The sequence below is a fragment of the Nyctereutes procyonoides genome, unplaced genomic scaffold, assembly GCF_905146905.1.
Source record: "Nyctereutes procyonoides isolate TBG_1078 unplaced genomic scaffold, NYPRO_anot_genome, whole genome shotgun sequence".
In the NCBI taxonomy this organism is placed as follows: Eukaryota; Metazoa; Chordata; class Mammalia; order Carnivora; family Canidae; genus Nyctereutes; species Nyctereutes procyonoides.
In genome coordinates, this window is record NW_026575133.1 from 1,556,729 (window position 1) to 1,576,585 (window position 19,857).

General features: G+C 42.9%; 1 protein-coding gene across 2 annotated transcripts in view; it reads right to left on the reverse strand.

Moving 5' to 3' along the window:
- Nucleotides 1-515: 515 nt before the first annotated feature.
- The window catches only part of ALDH18A1 (aldehyde dehydrogenase 18 family member A1), a 46,686-nt gene continuing 27,344 nt past the window's right edge, over nucleotides 516-19,857 (reverse strand). For both annotated transcript variants that reach the window (XM_055300611.1, XM_055300610.1), the window contains exons 8-18: nucleotides 19,632-19,756; nucleotides 18,376-18,520; nucleotides 17,285-17,358; nucleotides 16,166-16,259; nucleotides 13,349-13,569; nucleotides 11,164-11,301; nucleotides 8,445-8,640; nucleotides 8,218-8,339; nucleotides 5,816-6,002; nucleotides 4,695-4,790; nucleotides 516-1,528 (exon numbers count right to left, since the gene is read on the reverse strand). In XM_055300611.1, coding sequence (XP_055156586.1) covers nucleotides 1,347-1,528; nucleotides 4,695-4,790; nucleotides 5,816-6,002; nucleotides 8,218-8,339; nucleotides 8,445-8,640; nucleotides 11,164-11,301; nucleotides 13,349-13,569; nucleotides 16,166-16,259; nucleotides 17,285-17,358; nucleotides 18,376-18,520; nucleotides 19,632-19,756 — 1,580 coding nt within the window. In that variant the 3' untranslated portion in view covers nucleotides 516-1,346. The remainder of the gene's footprint in view (nucleotides 1,529-4,694; nucleotides 4,791-5,815; nucleotides 6,003-8,217; nucleotides 8,340-8,444; nucleotides 8,641-11,163; nucleotides 11,302-13,348; nucleotides 13,570-16,165; nucleotides 16,260-17,284; nucleotides 17,359-18,375; nucleotides 18,521-19,631; nucleotides 19,757-19,857) is intronic.

Consider the following 19,857-nt stretch of genomic DNA (forward strand, 5'->3'; position numbering starts at 1 on the left):
AGTTTGGAGCCAGCCTGGGAACATGTTCCACACGACACCATAATTCTTGGGCTCATAAAACATCCTCAGAGGATAGGATGCAGTATGTGAGTGAGTGCTTATTTCTTTGGAAGGGCCCCCATGAGACAGGAAAGCTTTCAAATGAGACTGTCAGCCACCAGGGACCCTGTAACAGGAGCTATATGGAGGGAGGGAGGGTCTTCCAAAGTGGACTAAGGATGTCGGCTGGGGCCATGGCTGTCCATGTGGATGCTCTGTGGACCTGGCATAATGGCGGCATGCTCGTGCTATACACACCCACCGACTTCACACTGCATGCTTCGGCTCCCTATGCTCCTGGGGCTCTATCCCCTGGGATCTGCCTGTGCGACCTCCCTGACACATCCAGCCAACACACTCTCTCCAAACAACTTCCAGAGAAGAGTCAGTGTGTAAAAGCAGGTGTGAGGGCCACAGGGAGAACAGAGGAAGAGGGCCAGGACAAGTGAGGGTGCAGACTTTTAACCATCCACAGAGGCTTTTCATAAGAACTTTATTTCTCAAAAAGGGGGAAGAATCCAAAGTATTAAAATAACCCTCTAATTTTTGTTTTGAAGGGAAAGGGTAGGAGGACAAAATAATTTATATAAAAATTTCAAGCATAATTGCTGTAGAATCTTCATCTTGGGACTCGCAGCTCCAGGTTCCAACTGCATCCCCAGTAATGCCTAATCTTCTGGGTCCAGAGATGTGCAAGCAATTGGAATGTTGCTTTATATTTACTCCACAATAAATATAAAAGGTCCATCTTCCCAGTGGAAAAGATTCAGTTCTCTTTTGCAACTGTTTCTGATGAGAATGCGAAAAAGAAGAGCTGCCTCTCTTCTAAATTCCAAACCTTTCCTCTTTGAAGATGAGTGTGAGCATAGAGAGATAAAATGTGGAAAGACATATTAGGTGTGATGGGGTCTGGTGCCAACCCAGTGTCAGGGGAGACGTTACCTCATTGAGGCGATAAAAAGGTAAAAGTGGCCATGATTTTCCCACTGCCTTTTATGTGGAGAAACTGCATCTGTTTGTTTCCATCATGAAGGGAACTAGACCACGTGAAGCAAAGTCCCTAACTGCAGCAATTAAGCAAAGTCCCCATTCACGGTGATTATTTTCTAACTTAAAAAGAGAAAGTGAATTGGAATCTGCACATTACCAAGACTAGTAGAGCCAAACAGAAGCATCTAGGTGCACTTCCTAAGAGGCAGACCCTTCCAGGAAGTAGGAGATGAGACCTGGCTCATCCCCTGAGATTCTTAAGACACGCTTAACTGTGAAGACCTCCTGAATCTTTCCCGGCTCTTCTTGGAATGCTTTCAGTTGGTGTTTCTCTGAGGCACAGGGAGGTTCTCGTGAAGGTATTTTAAACTTCCATGCTCTGAGAAATCTGAGACCACATGGTCCTGTCCTCGCAGAAGCCACTTAGTAGTGAGAAGTCCCTCTAGTCCTACTGGTCCCCGTGCGTGGATTCTCGATGTGCTGATGCCCACTTCAGCTCCTGAGAAAAAGCACAGATGAGGATGTGGCTTTTCCCAGCCTCTGCCTCCTGTCCACCCACCAGACCCACATCTCTCCCTTCTCCCTGTCTGACACCCTCTCACCCTGCCCATTCCTGCTCCATTCTCCCCAGATCAGCATGAGTTCCATGGTCCCCCATCAATGTGCACCCCAGTTGCTATGAATCACAAGCCCTGCCTCCCCACAATGAAACACAATGTGTGGGATCTCTTGTACACTTTTATAACAAATGCATTTTTGACAATACTAGCAGTGCTGTTCTAATATCTGCTTAGTGTCTAGACTGTGTATCATAATTTGACCTTTGGGGACACCTGGGTGGCTCAGTGCTTGAGCATTTTGTCTTCCTTTGGCTCAGCATGTGATCCTGGAGTCCCAGGATTGAGTCCTGTATCAGGCTTTCTGCATGGAGCCTGTTTCTCCTCCCTCTGCCTATGTCTCTGCCTCTATTTCTTGTGAATAAATCTTTTTTTAAAAAAAATTTGACATTTGGGCATTTTCTGAGGTATACAGCAATGTCTAGTATAAAAGTTTCATCTCAGGACTCCTGGGTGGCTCAGTGGTTGAGCGTTTGCCTTTGGCTTCCCAAGATCTGGGATAGAGTCCCACACTGGGGTCCTTGCGGGGAGCCTGCTTCTACCTCTGCCTATGTCTCTGCCTCTCTCTGTGTCTTTCATGAATAAATAAAATTTTTAAAAAGTTTCATCTCAAGTGTTCTCTAAATCCCAGACATGTTCTCAGTATCTCCCAGGATTCTTAGCACATAGGTTCTCCTTAGACAGTTACTGAATACATGCTCATTCTCCTTCCCTCTTGCTCTAAGCTTAGATTCAGGGCATGAGGGGCTTTCCTGGGTCTGGCTGGGTATTCTGCATGGTATACAGTGAAGGCAAGGTTCCCTTTTCCAACACAACTTTACTGAGTACATACTGTGTAAGAGACACCATGCTGGACCCTGGGGAGGCAGTGGTAAATAATTAATGTGAAGGCATATTTTCTTGGAGCCCATACTTTTGTGGGCAAGGCAGCCGAAGAAGAGTTCAGCAAATAATTTCATGTGGTGATAGGAGTGCAGGGATGGGTGCTGTGACAGACTGCATGGCTAGGGTGGCCACCACACCAGTAGAGTAGTTAGAGGGAGCTTCCCTGAGGAAGTGCCTTTCCTCTTAAAGCTGAACGATGACAAGGAGCCGGCCAGTGGAGGTGGCAGGCAGAAAAGCACTACAGGCAAGAGACCAGCAGGGGCAGAGGCCTGAGTGGGAATGAGCTGGGAAGTAGTGGTTGGCAAGGAGAGTGTGACTACTAGATCCTAAATCTGGTTTAATAGCATAGGGACCACTTGACTTTGGGCACATGCCCAAACCATCCCTTGTGCTTCAGTTCATTTGGAAAAATGAGAAAATGAATAGTACCCAAAATGAATATTACCCATCATAGAGAATTAAGTGAGACAATGTATATGGTATACTTAGCACAGTGCTGGGAATATGTAAATGCTCAATAAACATCATCTGCCACTGTTATTAATTCACTGCATAAGAGAACAAGAGTGAGCAAAAAAAAACAAAAACAAAAACAAAAAACAAACAAACAAGAGTTTGAGCATTTGCTCTGAGCAGGCAACGGAAAGACAATGGAGTAGTCAATGGAGTCCCAGGATCGAGTCCCCCGTCGGGCTCCCAGCATGGAGCCTGCTTCTCCCTCTGCCTGTGTCTCTGCCTCTCTCTCTCATTCTGTGTGACTATCATAAATAAATAAAAAATAAAAATAAAAAAAAAAAAAGAAAAGAAAACTGGGCACCTCAACGCTTCAAAATATACTATTTCTTTTTCAACAACATGGAAGTCAAAAATCAATGCAAGTGATGTGACAATTAAACCAAAATCCCAATATAACACAAACAGGCAACTAATAGTAGAGTCTAATGACTAAGAATAACAGTAAAATTCTCTTTAACAACCTTTAGTAACTTAGTGAGAACTATTCTCTACGTAGATCTATTCCAAAGTTCAGAGGGATTAAAATGTCTTAAGTGGTTTTAAATAATTCTCAGATGTGTCCTAAATGCCTATTGGTACTCTGTATAATGGTACCTCTGAAAACCAGAGACTGTCTGAAAAATCTCTATACTGGGGAATGGAGATTTTCTTTCTTTTCTTTTCTTTCTTCTTTTTAAAGATTTTATTTTTAAGTAATCTCTACACCCAACATGGGGCTCAAACCCACAACCCTGAGACCAAGAGTTGTATGTTCCACCTGAGCCAGCCAGGTGCCCTTGAAGATTTTATTTCTAATGATGAAAGGGGAGAAGGGTGTCTTTCTTTCTTGCCTTTTTTTTTTTTTAAGATTTTATTTATTTATTCACGAGAGACACAGCAAGAGAGGCAGAGACATGGGCAAAGGGAGAAGCAGGCTCCATGCAGGGAGCCCGACGCAGGACTCGATCCCAGGACTCCAGGATCACACCCTGGGCCAAAGGCAGACACTCAACCACTGAGCCACCCATACGTCCCTGCTTTTTTTTTTAAAGGGTGTTTTTCTGAAGCTTTTTATTTCAAAGGTGTACTTTAGAAATAAACCGTGCACCTCTGGGGTTCCTGTTTGTTTCTGATGCTAATTTAAGCCCAGCATACGTATTAAAACTTTTTGTTCAGTCCTCAAGGGGAATTCCTCCTCTCAGGTAACCTGGCTGTGTCTCTCTGAAGGAGTGAGTCTGCAAAGAGCAGTGTCCTCAAGGGACCTCGGCATGTACGCCTGTCACAATGTGTGCACACAGACATGTTATGGTCTGCCCACACTGTAGTGGGAGCAACTCAGGCTTTGGACTTAAGTATAAGTTTGAATCTGAGAGACAGCTGGGGGACTTTGGGCAAGATACTTCACTTCCTGAATCTCAAACGTCTATGAAAACGAAAAACAAGTACCTACCTTCTTAATATGCAAAATGCTTAGAGCACAGAACTTCTCCTGGCTCGTGGTTGTTCTTAGGATTCTCTCTCATCAAATGCCCTCCCACAATTCTTCCCTTTTATCTTAATCAAGCATGTGACTTCAAAGGACAGGTGTTTCCTCCTTCCTCACCATGCTCCTTGGACCACACAGTAATTCACAATGGAACCCCTTTCTTTCACGACCACAATCCTTACCCAGCCCAAAGCGGTAGCCATCAGAGAAGCGAGTGCTGGCGTTCCAGAACACACAGGCACTATCTACATGCTGGAGAAAGAACTCCGCTGTTTTTTCTGCAGTAAAAAGGGAAGAAACTGAATTAGGGTGACCCACAGGAAATATCCCTCCTTCCAGTCATGCACTGGTGACTGACCAGGGCTGGGCCCAGGCCCCTGAAGAGCTTCCCCATATATTAAACATGCAAACTTGTAAAAACTCTGATGAGGAAGAAGGCCAACCAGCTTCATCAGTCCCTGTTGTAGAAAGAGTAGGTGCCTGGGAAAGACTGGGTTGGAATCTGGATCTCCCCCTGTACGTAGACCCTTGATGTTGCAATGGCCTGACTATACTATCTCTTTGTAAGGCTCTGGAGCCAGAATGCCTAAGTCTGAATTCAAATTCCATGCCCACTAGCTGGGTGACTATGGACAGGTTTATGAACCTCTCTGTGCCTGAGCAAAATGGGGACTGACAATATTACCTCACTCACAGGGTTGTGTGAAGATGAAAGGACTTGACATCCATAGAGTACTCACCCCAGAGTCTAGTACACATAAGTGCTCAATAAATGTTAGCTATTATTATTGGTTGTGTTGTGATTCCCTAATAAACCAACTGCAGGTCCCCTGAGAGGCTGTGCTGGCTGCCTTTTCTGCTGGGCCTCCAGTGCCTGACACCTCAGGTCTCTCTGGATATGTATCTGTGCAGTGAATGAATGTGTGTGGAGAGCTGCTTCTTCCCTTAACCTCCTGAGCCTGGGTTTCCTCAGCTGTAAATGGGTTGATTTCCAAAACCTGGAGAGACAGTTGTCTGGATTAAATGGTAATCCCTGTGACACAGAGTGAGTCATCTCCAGAGTGTAGCTAATCATCTCTTCCCTGCCTCCTCCCCTGGGGCCGCTGTGACAATACATTGAGGTAGCAGATGCGAGAGAACTCAGCAAAGCTGCAAATACAACCAACATCAGGCATTATCATTAGTCTATTCAGACTACGTTTTCCTGCTGCTGGAGGGGCTGAGAGGAGCAGGATCCCATAGGGACCAGGATGGAAAAAGCAGGCACCAGATTCCTCAAGCATGTATGCATGTGCACACTGACCGTTCTCCGTGACGATGACATCTGTGTGTGAGCTCCCGTACTTGTGGATGTGGTCGATGGCCTCCTGGACACTGTCCACCACTTCAATGCACAATTCCAGGTCCCCATATTCTGTTCGGAGGGACTTCACTTCAGAGGGGCTGAAGGTCAGATAGGAGGCAAACTTGGGGCCTGCATGAATTTTCACCTGGAACAGAGGAAATTGAGGGGTGACAATATAAACATAACAGCATTAAGTCAACTAGCACTTCTTCCTCTAGGACCAAACATCCAGATGAGCCCAAAGTTAAGGAGCCTGTAGCTGCTATGGCATGGATGATTAAACCAGCCCTGCTTTCCTTTTAGAAGCAGCCCACCACACTCCAGGATGCTCTGCTTTTAAAAATGCTGACTGGCCACTTGCCAGCAATGGGCCCTCAGGAAAACTGAAGCAGTATTTGAGCAGGAAACCTTTGAATGCTAAGGACATTGAAGGCATTTAACAGGCTATCAACATAAGCCCTTACTGCTGGTATCTTATTAAAATGAACACCTGACTACAGAAATCCTATCCCCTGCATATGGGACCCAGGCATGGACTCACATGGAAAGAGGGAGAGGGCTCATATTCATTACTACTCCCTTCCCTCCAGAGAAGTCCTACGTGTGCTTCAGAGTTAAAGAGTATTTGGTTGGTAGCCAGGCCCACCTCTAGGCTCAGCTCACCAAAAGACTCTGGTACTAATCCCCTGCTCCTGGCTGGAGGAATTTAAGAATCGGAGGCTGGCCACTGAGGCCCCCGTCACAAGTCTGATCTCACGAAGGCTTCATTATCTAAGACCTCTCCAGGGCTGCATTCACGCCTTGATGTTTTGGGACCAAGCTCTTGCTTTTGCTCAAGTTACAAGCGGTTGTCTGTCCTGTTCTCAATGTTCCTGAGGCCTTTCTACCTGGGACCCTGCTCCCTCCATGCTTGGGGTCCAACTATATTCCTCAGGGATAGGAAACCCATTCCCAAGCCTTAGCTCTGGACAAGTCACCCTGACATGCAACACAAAGGAGTTGCATTAAGTACACATACTGACTGATTTTGATTTAAGGAATTTCAAGGCACTCTTGAGAATAACTACAGATATCATGGATTTATCTGAAGCAGGATTAGGTGGTTTATTCCTGGCTAAAGGAAAGTCTTCCTCTTGTCTAGTCCAGTCCAGTGTGGTGTTTGGCATACACATGTGCCCAATCACACAAGCCAACAGTGTCAAGGAAGGCCTCAAACATGAATCATCATGTGATTTCACTCCATTTTACTGTGTGGGGTACATTTTCATTTTCAAAATAATCCTTGCAGTTCTCTTTGGGACCGTGACCATTTTTAAGCTGACTGGAGCCTTCCTTTCCAGTGAAAGGATGAAGGGAAGAGACACACACAGGGTCACAGCAACCAAGTCCAGTAGTTGCTTTCTCCAAATGCTATGCTTATTTATATAATTATGAAAGGGTGCCATGACATCAGATATTAAAGCTTACATTATGCCAGAAAACTTAAGATTGTCCATTTTTGCCTGGAGAGTATCTTTAAAAAAAAAAAAAAAAGATTTAATTCATTTATTGATGAGAATAAAGGCATCCCTTTTTTATTTTTTGCAGTTATTAATTTAAGCTGGAGCATACATTTGTCTGAAACTTACTGGCACTGGTTTTTATAACCTCAATGAAATGGTAGTTAAGATAATCCAGAGAGAACATTATACAAACTGTTGACTCCCAAATATTACTGTATTAAGTACATTAATACTGGTAGCTGAAGACACTGGTGGAGAGGTAGACACATACAAATTTCTGGTTTGAAAACAGTTCTGGGGATGCCTGGGTGGCTCAGCAGTTGAGCATCTGTTTGCCTCAGGATGTGATCCCGGGGTTCCAGGATCGAGTCCCACATCAGGCTCCCTGCATGAAGCCTGCTTCTCCCTCTGCCTATGTCTCTGCCTCTCTCTGTGTCTCTCATGAATAAATAAAATCTTAAAAAAAAAGAAAACATTTCTGCACAATCTTTTCAAATCAAATCCAAACAGGAATGTGTTCAGAAACAAACTTTAAACTATGCTGCTTGAATACAATGATTCCAGAAACATTCAGTGATCTGTCTTATCTTTGACCTCTCTTAGCACTTACCACATTCCACTTTGTAATACAGCTATTTGAGTATGGGTTTCTTCCATCTACTGGACTGTGAGAAGGCAGGAATATGTCTTATTCTCTATGTATTTAGCACAGAACTCTGTACACAGTACATGCTAAAAAATACTGCTTCTAAAATTGCCTTAAATGGTATGGCAGCTGCTCCTAGTCTAATCCCACAGGCTTCTAAATCTCCAAATGGAAGACAGGAAGTGATGTAGGAATCCTGGGACTTGTCATACCTGTTCTACTCTCAGCATGTCAATGATCTGGTCAAATAATGGTGTTCTCAGCAGATCTCGGTGGATTAACAGAGTCTCCAAAGCATTACAGGCAGCTGGATATTCACATTTAGAGTCTCGGACTGAAAGAAGGAAGACAAAGAACTGTTTCTAGTAACATGCTCCCAAGCCACAGAGCATCTGATAAATATCTCATCTGCATACGGCAGGGGCCCCATCTGGCTCACCCAGTCTGGTGACTTTATCGACGCTGGCTTCTGAATCCACATACATGTGGCAGATCCCCTCACTGTGCCCCATCACCGGAATTCCCTTAGCAGCCTTCTGGATATCTCTGACCAGCTGGGAAGAGCCACGTGGAATGATCAGATCTATCATTTTGTCTAGGCGACAAAGATCTTCCACTTCTTCTCTGGTATTCACCTGAAGGGGTATAGAATAAAAACAAAAATCACATCTGACTGGGGCATCTGGGGTTGCTCAGTGGTTGAACATCTGCCTTTGGCTCAGGTCATGATCCTGGGGTCCTGGGATTAGGTCCTGCTTCGGGATTCCCCATGGGGAGGAGCCTGCTTCTCCCTCTGCCTATATGTCTGCCTCTTTTGAAATACATAGTAGCAGTACTCCTTTTATAGATAAATATCTGTATCTCCGAACAACTAAATCAGGCACTATGACAAATCAGGCACTTCCAAAAACAAGATTAAGCTCCTGGTATCATGGGAATTGAAAAGTCATCTAGCAAATGCTTACCAAATACTATATATTAAATGCTGTGCTCTGCATTACAAAACAGGCAGAACATGGTTCCAGCCCTCAAAGAGCTCCAAGTCTAGTAGGGAAAACAGGACTAGAAGACAACAAGCTATAACTCAAAGCAGGTAATTTTCAAAATGTCAGGAGGAGGGGATCCCTGGGTGGCTCAGTGGTTTAGCGCCTGCCTTTGGCCCAGGGTGTGATCCTGGAGTCCCGGGATCGAGTCTCACGTCGGGATTCCGGCATGGAGCCTGCTTCTCCCTCCTCCTGTGTCTCTGCCTCTCTCTCTCTCTGTGTCTATCATGAGTAAATAAATAAATAAATAAATCTTAAAAAAAAAAAAAAAAGTCAGGAGAAGTACCAAGTGCTATCTCTGGAAGTTAGAGGAGATACAGATTATGCCCGGCTCAGAGGATCACAAAGGAAGTACTGTTCTGCGGCTTCTCCAATCATAGCCTTAAAGATAGGCTGGGTCTTGCTAGGGAGTCATGGTTCTCCACAAGTGCTGCTGATCACCTCTACTCTGGAATGAAGTGCTGGTGTCAGAACACTGAGGTGATGGCTGTTTTCTCTCCTGATTTGTAATTTCACCCATTTGTCAGGTTACTTACAACAGAAATGCAAATACATATGTACAATAACATTCATAGCAACTTTATTCTGTGTAGCCCAAACCTGGAGACAGTCCAAAAGCTGGCCAACAGAAGAAAGGATAAACTATAGCATATACATGTAAATGGAACACCATGTGGTCATAAGAAAAAAATGACTGCTGGAGGTAACGAAGTGAATCACCTTCACAGACATAAAGATGAACAAAAAATGCAACACAATTTGTATGGTGTATTTTGTATGATTCCATTTATAATTAAGTTCAAAAACAAGCAAAATAGATTGAATGTGAAAGAAGTATAGAAGTGGCCACCTGGTAGTGGGGTGGGGCATACTGATCAGGAAAGGCACAGGAGCCATCTGGGATGCTGCAAATACTCCACAGCTGGATATGGCTGGCAGTACGTATATGTGTACACCGATGCATGGAAAAAAGTCATAGAGTTGTTCACATAATATTGTCTACTTTTTTTTTTTTTAAAGATTTTATTTATTTATTCATGAGAGACACACAGAGAGAGAGGCAGAGACACAGGCAGAGGGAGAAGCAGGCTCCATGCGGGGAGCCTGATGTGGGACTTGATCCCGGGTCTGCAGGATCATGCCCTGGACTGAAGGCGGCGCTTAAACCGCTGAGCCACCAGGGCTGCCAATACTTGTCTACTTAATGCATGGATGTTATACAGCAGTAGGAAGAGGGCTGGGAGGAAACCTGTCTAATTAAGCGAGGATGTGTTAGAGCTGGGATTTGAATCCCTAAAATCTGTGCCCTTTCCACCCCCTATGTTGCCATAAGAAAAAAAACCCAATTCTTATCAGTGAGCATGTAAAGCAGCGGGTTTATAGACACTGTCCCAGCAGCCAATAATCCTGGAATGTCGGAATAAGTAGGCCTCGGAGAAAGAGAAGGATCTGGAGTCACCTGAGCTTCAAATCTAAACTTTACCACAGACTGTGTGATTTTAGGTGAGTTACTTTTAGTATTCAGCCTATTTTTTCCCTAATACTAATGGTATCTTCCTGCTATGGTTGTTTTGAGGACTAAATGAGGTAACGAATGGAAAGTGCCTTGCCCACAGCAGGTCTCGGTAAACTCTGGCTAGTACTGTCTAGTTCAGAGACTCCAGTTGTCAATTGAAGAAAGTGAGACGATGGTTAAAATAAGAGGCACGATAACAATAATGATAATAACATGACCTCATACTCACATGTTGCATGATGGTTTCATAACATTTGTTTCATCTGACTTGCCCTAAATCACTGTTAGTGAGCAGAACCCTGACCTCATACTCTAGGTGAATGTGCCCTAAGAATGAAGGGCTAATAGGCATTCTTGTAAATCACAGCGCTAGGACACAGCTGTATGACAGTGGCCTTCCCAAGCCACTAAAGACCCACCTGGGTCAAGGAAGCCTCTGGCATTGTCCAGTGTCAGGAGGTGCACAGGACCTGCTTCTGTTCCCGTCAAGTTTGCCTGTGGAAGTAGCTTGGCTTTAGGTGACCTAAGCTTTGCTTCAAACATCCAAACACCTGACCAGACCCCTCTGAGCCTGATTTGGCTCATTAGCAAGGACCTACCAGCTGTATGGCCTCTTTGACTCCGTGGATTGAGAGGGCCTCTTGGGCCAAAAGGTGAAGAATCCGATTGCTGTGTGTGGCCTCCTTTCCTCCTTTGAGTAACAAGCCATTACCACTCGCAATAGCCAAGGCTGCCACCTGCAGATCAAATGGGAGAGCAGTGAGCCAAAGGGAAAAAGTAGTAAGTTAGCACTCACTGAACACTGAGCACTCCACCTATGCCAAGGACTGTGCTAATCACTTTATAAGGTCTAATCTGTTTAAGGCTCACGACATTCCAGTGAATTAAATGCTTGTTGTACCCCCTGCTTTACAGGTAAGGACACCAAAGCCCAGAGAAGTTGATGACTCCCCAAAGTCACATAGCTTATAACTGGCAGGGCTAGAGGCCTTGACTCCAGGGCCAAAGCACCCAATCTCAGGAACTAAACTATACGGCTTGCTCAGCACCATTAAGCAAAGTAACCTAAGGGGCCAGCATCACATGGCCCTCTCCCCACTTTGGCCATGGTTGGGGACAGGCAGCTCAGCTGCCTCTGGCTGAGACTGAGTAGCATCTCCAGCCACTTCCTATTCTGGCCCCGCAACTGTTCTGAGAACTCTAACTGCCTGGTGCTGAGAACCTGGAGAAGACTAGACTTCCTGCCACCCCCTGGACAAGCTGTGGCAGAGACTGCTGGGAAAGAAGCACAAGCAAGGAACATAGGGTGAACCTAGGAGACTGAAACACTTTGTGATGAATATTTCCTGACATGACCTAAAACCATGCTGTTTATCAAGGACTCCCAAAACATCAGGGTCTGTCCTCAGGCCCTGGCTGGTGCTAGCACACTGCCCCCTTTGGTCACAAATCTCTTTGCAGAGATAATCCAGTGAAAAGCAGGCCACCCAGGAGGGTTAGTTATCCTCTTACAGCAAAGAGCTAATGACACTGACCTGATCATCCAAGACCTAAAGCTTAACTTTCTGAATGTTTTTGGGATGAATGAAAATTTTCCCATTTTTATAATGTAATAAAAGAAACTTTACTAAAAAACCTTGCCTGAACATGTTAATCTTGATTAGTTTTTTTTAAAAGATTTTATTTATTTATTTATTTATTCATGAGAAACAGAGAGAGAGAGGCAGAGACACAGGCAGAGAGAGAAGCAGGCTCCATGCAGGGAGCCCAATGTGGGACTCGATCCCAGGACTCCAGGATCATGCCCTGGGCTGAAGGCATGCGCTAAACCGCTAAGCCACCCAGGGATCCCTTGATTAGTTCTGAATCCTTTTTTGTTCTTATTGCTCATGGACTCCTTATAAAATGTAAACCTTCTCTACACAGTATTGCATACAAGTTTAATAATTCATGGATTCTGGGATGCCCGAGTGGCTCAGTGGTTGAGTGTCTGCTTTTGGCTTTCAGGGTGTGATCCTGGGATACCGAGAGTGAGTCCCAGGATGGAGTCCCACCATCAGGCTCCCCGCAGGAAGCCTGCTTCTCCCTCTGCCTATGTCTCTGCCTCTCTGTGTTTCTCATGAATAAATTTTAAAAATCTTAAAAAAAAAAAAAAAAAAAAGAATTCATGGAATCTGTGATGCCATCCAGAATTAAGATCCTAGGAGAGGAACCTTAGCTGTAGTTGGCTAAAGAAGAAACCTTTCTCCATGTGAAGTATCAGCTAGTATGGATGAAAGGAAGCAGAGAAATATCATGGACCCATTCCTAAAAGCAGATTAGGGTTCTACCATGACAGGAATAGTAACTTCTATAAGTTTCAGTTTCTTCAACTGTAAAATGTACATATGAATACCTACTTTAGAATCACTGAAAGAATCAGTAACATAATTACTTTAAGAATAACCTGTGGGCGGCCCGGGTGGCTCAGTGGTTTAGTGCCTTCAGCCCAAGGTGTGATCCTGGAGACCCTGGATCAAGTCCTGCATCGGGCTCCCTGCATGAAGCCTGCTTCTCCCTCTGCCTGTGTCTCTGCCTCTCTCTCTCTCTCTCTCTCTCTCTCTGTCTCTCATAAATAAATAAAAAAAATAAAAATTAAAAAAAAAACCTGAAAAATCTCAAAAATTATCTTTGGGAAAGGAAATAACAAGACTTTTTTACTAAAAAAAAAGAAAACTATCTTTGGGAGACTTATTTCGAGTCCTGAAAACACATTCTTCCCACACTCCAATGGCAGGCACATACCTGGGGCAGACAGTCAGGGCGGGACTCAAAGATGACTAGCAGGACTCCAATTGGGACAGTCACTTGTTCTAGTTCCAAGTTCTTGGCAATTCGGGTTCGGCGCAAAACACGTCCCACACTATCCTGTGAGGAGGCTGCAATTTGTCGCAGACCGATGGCCAGGCTGTTCAATTTAGACGTGGAGAGGCTTAAGCGTTTCAGCAGAGGAGCTGCGAGTCTCCCTAAAGATGTGTGAAGAACACATGATAAAGGAGCCGCTATGGGTAGACTGCAGCCGCTTTACTGAACACATGGCACTGTTTTAGGAATAGACATGAACTTAGGGACCTTGAGAAGACAATGCCATGCCACTGCTACAGCTTTTCTAGGGGGCTTCTGGCAAGATATTCATCAGGAAAAGGCATGTATACCCATACCCACTGTGCCAGCAATTTCAGTTCCCAGAATTTGTCATTTTGCATTAGCAAACTTGCATGTAATAAGGATAGTTGTCACAGCATTTTTACAATAGAAAAAATCAAATTCAACTTAAAAATTTAAACAATGAGCTATAATGCAGTTATTACAAATAATTTATCTATATATACTGATATAGAAAGCTGAAAAAGGCAAAGTTATGAAAAAGCATGCATGATAAAATCTTATTTATCAAATGTTGCATATATGCATGTGCACAGGGAGATGTCTGGTGATGATTTCTATCTTTCTGCATTATTTTAATTTTTTCTAATGACTAACTTATTTTTATGATCAGAAGCAAGAATCATGTTTTCTTCAGAAATAAAAACTTACATGTAAGTTCATATACAGCATTTTCTTTGAATTTAAATACAACCATTTGCATGGTGTGGTTCTCTCTACATACACACACACACATTCATAATAACACACATGTATACACAAGGAAAATCATCTGGAATCCTATAACACAAATCATTACTATGGTTAATGTTGGAATGTGATGATGAAAAATTCCTCTTTCTTTTTTATAGTCATATCAACCAAGGTAAAATAATAAGTTTTCTACTTAGGAGGGGAGGAACCAATATTAAGAAAAAAGTTAAATCATTTTATCAACCAATTAAATCAATACTTTACTTTTCCCTGTGCGTTAAAATCAAGTTTTGAACAGTGTGTTAAATGTTACATTCCAATTTTCCACCTCACAATGCATGCGTATTTTCTATATTGCCAAAACTGTTGTAATTACTGCTAAATATTCCACTGATTTGATACAGCTTAATATACTTAACCAGAAGTATGTTATTAAATACTGAGGTTGTTCGCAGGTTTCAGGGTAATAACCCTGCTCCAAGAATTTTTATGTACAGAGCAGTTTTCTCTTCTTGAAATTATTTTTTTTTTTAAAGGATTTTATTTATTTATTCATAAGAGACACACAGACAGAGGCAGAAACAAAGGCAGAGGGAAAAGCAAGCTCCATGCAGAAAGCCTGATTGGGACTCGATCCTGGGACTCTAGGATCACGCGCTGAGCTGAAAGCAGACACTTAACCGCTAGGCCACCCAGGCATCCCCTTGAAATAGTGTCTTAGGATACATTTCCTGAAATGGGCTTACCAAGTCAGAGGGGACCACCATGCTCATGTAAACCCAGGACTTTGTTTTTAAGCCACTGTGTGTTCTTACAAATTTCCAAAGAACTATAACTAGGATCCTAAGTCAGAGGTCTGCCAACAATTAGTTGTGTGACCTTGAGCAAAACCTTTAACCTCAGTGGATCTTAATTCCATTAAAGAACTGGATAAGATTATCATCAAAGATTTCTTCCACTTTTGAAAATCTATTTTATGACTTTCCAATACTGCAAAAATTCAAAAGACCAGATGTAAACTGTAAAGGAAGCTCCAAAGCAATACTCAAAGTGTTTTAAGAAATCAAAATAATATTGATGAGCCTTGCAAGGTTTCTTTGAAGGGAACACCACTAATCTGGCTGTTTAATTCAGGGTACATTTATTCAAGAGAAAGAACTCTAAACCCAATAAAATCACCCTCCCACTTTTTAGGGTGGAAATTTAAAAAATTATGAAGAAGAGAAAGACTGAGGGCTGACCTGACTCTACCTAGTTAGCTGCCTGCAGTGTGAATTCGGCCACGTCACTCACCCAACTATCTGTACCTCAGAGGCATTTGTGGATGGCATCTGCTGTCAGCCCTTGGCAGACTGCGCACTGATTAACTATAAGAGAAACTACCTTTCATCACAGGCCCCACAAACTACTTACACAGCTATTTTATATGCACAGTCCATATGGGTTTGAATCCTGGATCTGTAACTAGCCATATGGTTTTAGGCATATGACAATTTGTTTGTGCTTCAGTTTCCTCCTCTATAAAATAGGGATAATAAATAGCAGCTAACTCAAAGATACCATGTTGTAAAGATAAAATGAAATTTTGTCTGTAAAACCTTTAGCATGACAACTGGCAACATAGAAAGGCCTCAGTAAGTGTCAGCTGCTATTTGGGTAATGTCCAAAACGATGGGGTGCTCAATCTTTTCTTTTTTTGTCCTGAAACTGCCATAGTATCCATGGCTCATGACTTGTAGCTACAGAAAAAGCCCTATGGAGGGCTGTACTAGAGTATTTGGGAAAGGAGCTGGAGATGGTATGTGTAATTTGAAAAAGCCCAATGAATACTGGCAAGCAACTCTTAATAAAAATAAGTGTATGATTTCTTCTATAACAATCTTGTCTTTAGGCACACTTTGATACCAGAATTATTAGTAAAACAAAGAACAAAACCAGAACAAAATCCTTCACAACAGACTCCAAATCACTTGGTCTCTCTACCTTCTGCCTCTTCCATGTCTTTTTTGTTGGCTAACAGGATCTCATCACGTTGGTCTGTCAACAGATCAGCCAGATGATGGATAATCTCTGCTCTCTAGGAAGAAAGGTAAAACGTTAAACAAGTAAACACATTAATCCAAGAAGAATGCACAGCATACTTTTAAATCTACTCCTCTGAATGAGTCAGGTCTTGCTCCTAAATCCAATGTCACTACTGACTGAAATCTCCTTACTTCCTGTCATTCTCCACCACCTAGGCTCTCCTCATTTTTCCTTCTTCTCTCACTACTAATCTCCCCAATGAATGACAATATCTGTCCCCAAGAAGGGGGCAAGCATTTTGAATCAGCATGATATATCCCCATCTCTGTATACTCAATATCGCTATATAGTTTACTTCCCAGGTAGGTTTTCTTTTACACGATTATTTATTAAATGAATTCAGCTGAAGGAAGAACACCCAGTCCTGGATGCTTGAAGAGATCCCAATCCTTACTTACCTACCTAGATTAAGAAGTGTGGCAAATCTGTATGATCAATGAAGGAGCAAAGGAAGTGGTTTAAGAGATAAGCTAAGCTCTTCCCTTGCTTTCCTTTCTCTACTTGTAGTTATTTTAAATTCTCTTCTTTCTCAGGCCAAAATACTTCCTAGAAAAAACCTAAATACACCACTCTCAAATCCATCCTTAACAACACAAGCCTTGAGAAGCCAATCCCCAGCTTCCACCTGACTGCCTTGCATTTTTGGACTCGTGTCTGCCACTTCACTATGGGCAGGACTCTTATCTGAGAGCAGGCTCTTGAGTTTGCATCTAATGGGTTCGTTAGGTGATTCAGTTAAGCAGTTTTCCTATATTTCCATGCCTGATATATAATAGGATTAGTGAACCTCTTTGGCCTCATCATTTTCATGATGTTTTTGATCAAAACAACATAGTGATGAAAAGCTACCTTAGCCTCAGGCTACAAAGACAAAAGGGAAAATAAAATTTGGAGAAAGAAAAAAGGCAGAATAACTAGAATAACTCTGTGGGGACACGAGGAATGAAGGAGGAGTCACCCTTGATTCACAGCATGACTCACTCTGAAAAATCAACAAAATTATGTTAGGATTACTACCTGTTCAGGTTCCAAAGTGGCCAACATCCTTCCTCCTGATCGAGCCATTTCTCCCTGTTGCTCAACAGTAGGACCTATAAGAATATTTGCAAATATCAGATCATGGACAGCTACCTCAGCATGTACAAAGAACAGATGCTCAGTGTTTTGGTGTGCCTGTTTCCCACAGGTCACTCAGACCAATAAAATGGCAAAAGAATATACAAGACAACTCAGGCATAAATAAAACAAACTTGTCTGTATTTCTTTTTTTTTTTTTTAAGGGTTTTTATTTATTTATTCATGAGACACAGAGAGAGAAGCAGAGACATAGGCAGAGGGAGAAGCAGGCTCCATGCAGGGAGCCTGATATGGGACTTTATCCTGGGATCACGCCCTGAGTCCAAGGCAAATGCTCAACCACTGAGCCACCCAGGTGTCCCACTCGTTTATATTTCTGAAGTAGACAATACAATTTACGTCTTGTAGAGTTCTTTCAATTCCACTTTGGCTTATATTCTCTAATATGTTTGCATTTCTGAATGTAGATTATAGGGCAATTCTATCTTTGTGAATAATTGAGTGTACATACCATGTCTTATGCATCTTTGCACCTCTGGGCATCCAGCATGGGCCTAAGCAAATGTTTCTTAAGAAAATGGATGCTTGGGCAGCCTGGGTGGCTTAGCAGTTTAGCACCGCCTTCAGCCCAGGATGTGATCCTGGAGACCCACGATCGAGTTCCATGTCAGGCTCCCTGCATGGAGCCTGCTTCTCCCTCTGCCTGTGTCTCTGCCTCTCTCTCTCTCTCTCTGTCCGTCTCTCATGAACAAATAAAATCTTAAAAAAAAAAAAATGGATGCTTATAGTCTTTAACTTATTGGTTTCTGAGAAAACAGGGAGCCTAGTTGGGCAGGTTAGCTAAATTTTACAAAAGCAAAGCAAATTCCAATTTTCCAAAGAATGTTTGAAACAATTCCATAATTCATAACATCAACACACTGATTTTGTGATCTCTATTCCTAGAGAAGAACTCAGTCTATAGTCTCATCTAGCCATGGTATGGCTACCTATCATCCATATATCATGGGACTCTATGAAGAATTACTTACCTGCAGGCTTTACTTCAGAAAAGAAGGTGCCAACTTTCTTCCCCTCCACGATGTCTGTGATGACATGCCCAGACACCTTTGGGTGGGTTCCGTTGGCAATAACCACAGAAGTGCCACCTTGCAAAGCCCAGAGGGCTGCTTTCACCTAATAGGAGAGGTTAGATCCCAACATGAGATTCAGATCTTTGCAGGTCTCGTCATCCTTTAAACTTGCAAAAAGAGAATACAATGTGGTATTGAACAATTGAAGGAATGTTTCTTTCTTTCTTTTTTTAAAAGATTTTATTTATTTATTCATAGAGATGCAGAGAGAGAGAGAGAGAGAGAGAGAGAGAGAGAGAGAGGCAGAGACACAGGCAGAGGGAGAAGCAGGCTCCATGCAGAGAGCCTGACATGGGACTCGATCCAGGGTCTCCAGATCACGCCCTGGGCTGCAGGCGGCGCTAAACCGCTGCTAAACCGCTGCGCCACCGGGGCTGCCCTGAAGGAATGTTTCGAATAGCTCGGAAGCTCTGAAAACACTCAGCCTGTGCACTCTCTCCAGCCCAACTTCAGCACATGCTACCTAATGATAAGCCAATCTGCCCTCTATGCTGTTCCAAGACTCTCTAGTTCTGGAACTCCTAAGTTCTACATTTGACCTACTTGCCTCAACTTAGTGTCCAGCTTGGTGTTTGACCAGAGTCTGATCCTGAGTTCTTTTAGCTTTTGTTTATCTCTTTTGTAGGTTTCTGCCATTGCCACATATGATTCCCTATCTTAAGGGTATTGCTTCTTAGAATAACTTAAGGGAGAGAAGAATTTCTGAAAGACTTCATAAGGCATATTTGAGCTGGGATGCCTGGCTGCCTCAGTCATTGAACTGTGAGACTCTTAATCTCAGGGTTGAGAGTTTGAATCCCATGTTGGGCATACAGATTACTTAAATTTTTTTTTTAAATCTATAAAAAAAAGGAAAGAAATGTTTGAGTGATAACATTAGAGGACTTATGAATTATGAAAAATATATAGACCTTGCCCTTGACAAGTTTACACATGAATGTACTATGTAACATTAGTAAAGAGAATACATACATAGACATGACTAAACATTGTTATACAATACACATTAAACCCACATTTAGATGTGTGCATATTTAAGTATGTATGTGCTTAGTATTGTAATCATTAACCCCCAAACACTCACAGAAGTAAAAAGGGTAAAATACTGTTTGGTATTATATCTGTTATGGACAGTAAGAGCATCACACCCTTACCTTGGCTTCCATACCACCCATTCCTACTCTTGACTTGGTTCCAAAGGTCACAGACTGCTGATCTCCCGGATAAAATATATCAATAAGCTTTGCATCATCTGACCCCGGAGGACTGTCAAAGAGACCTAAAAAGTAGACAAGACTCAGTAACACTGCTTTAATGGAAGTGAGTGTCCCCTAAGACAGACCCCCTGGGAACTTGCCAACCACTCTATACGTGAGTGAT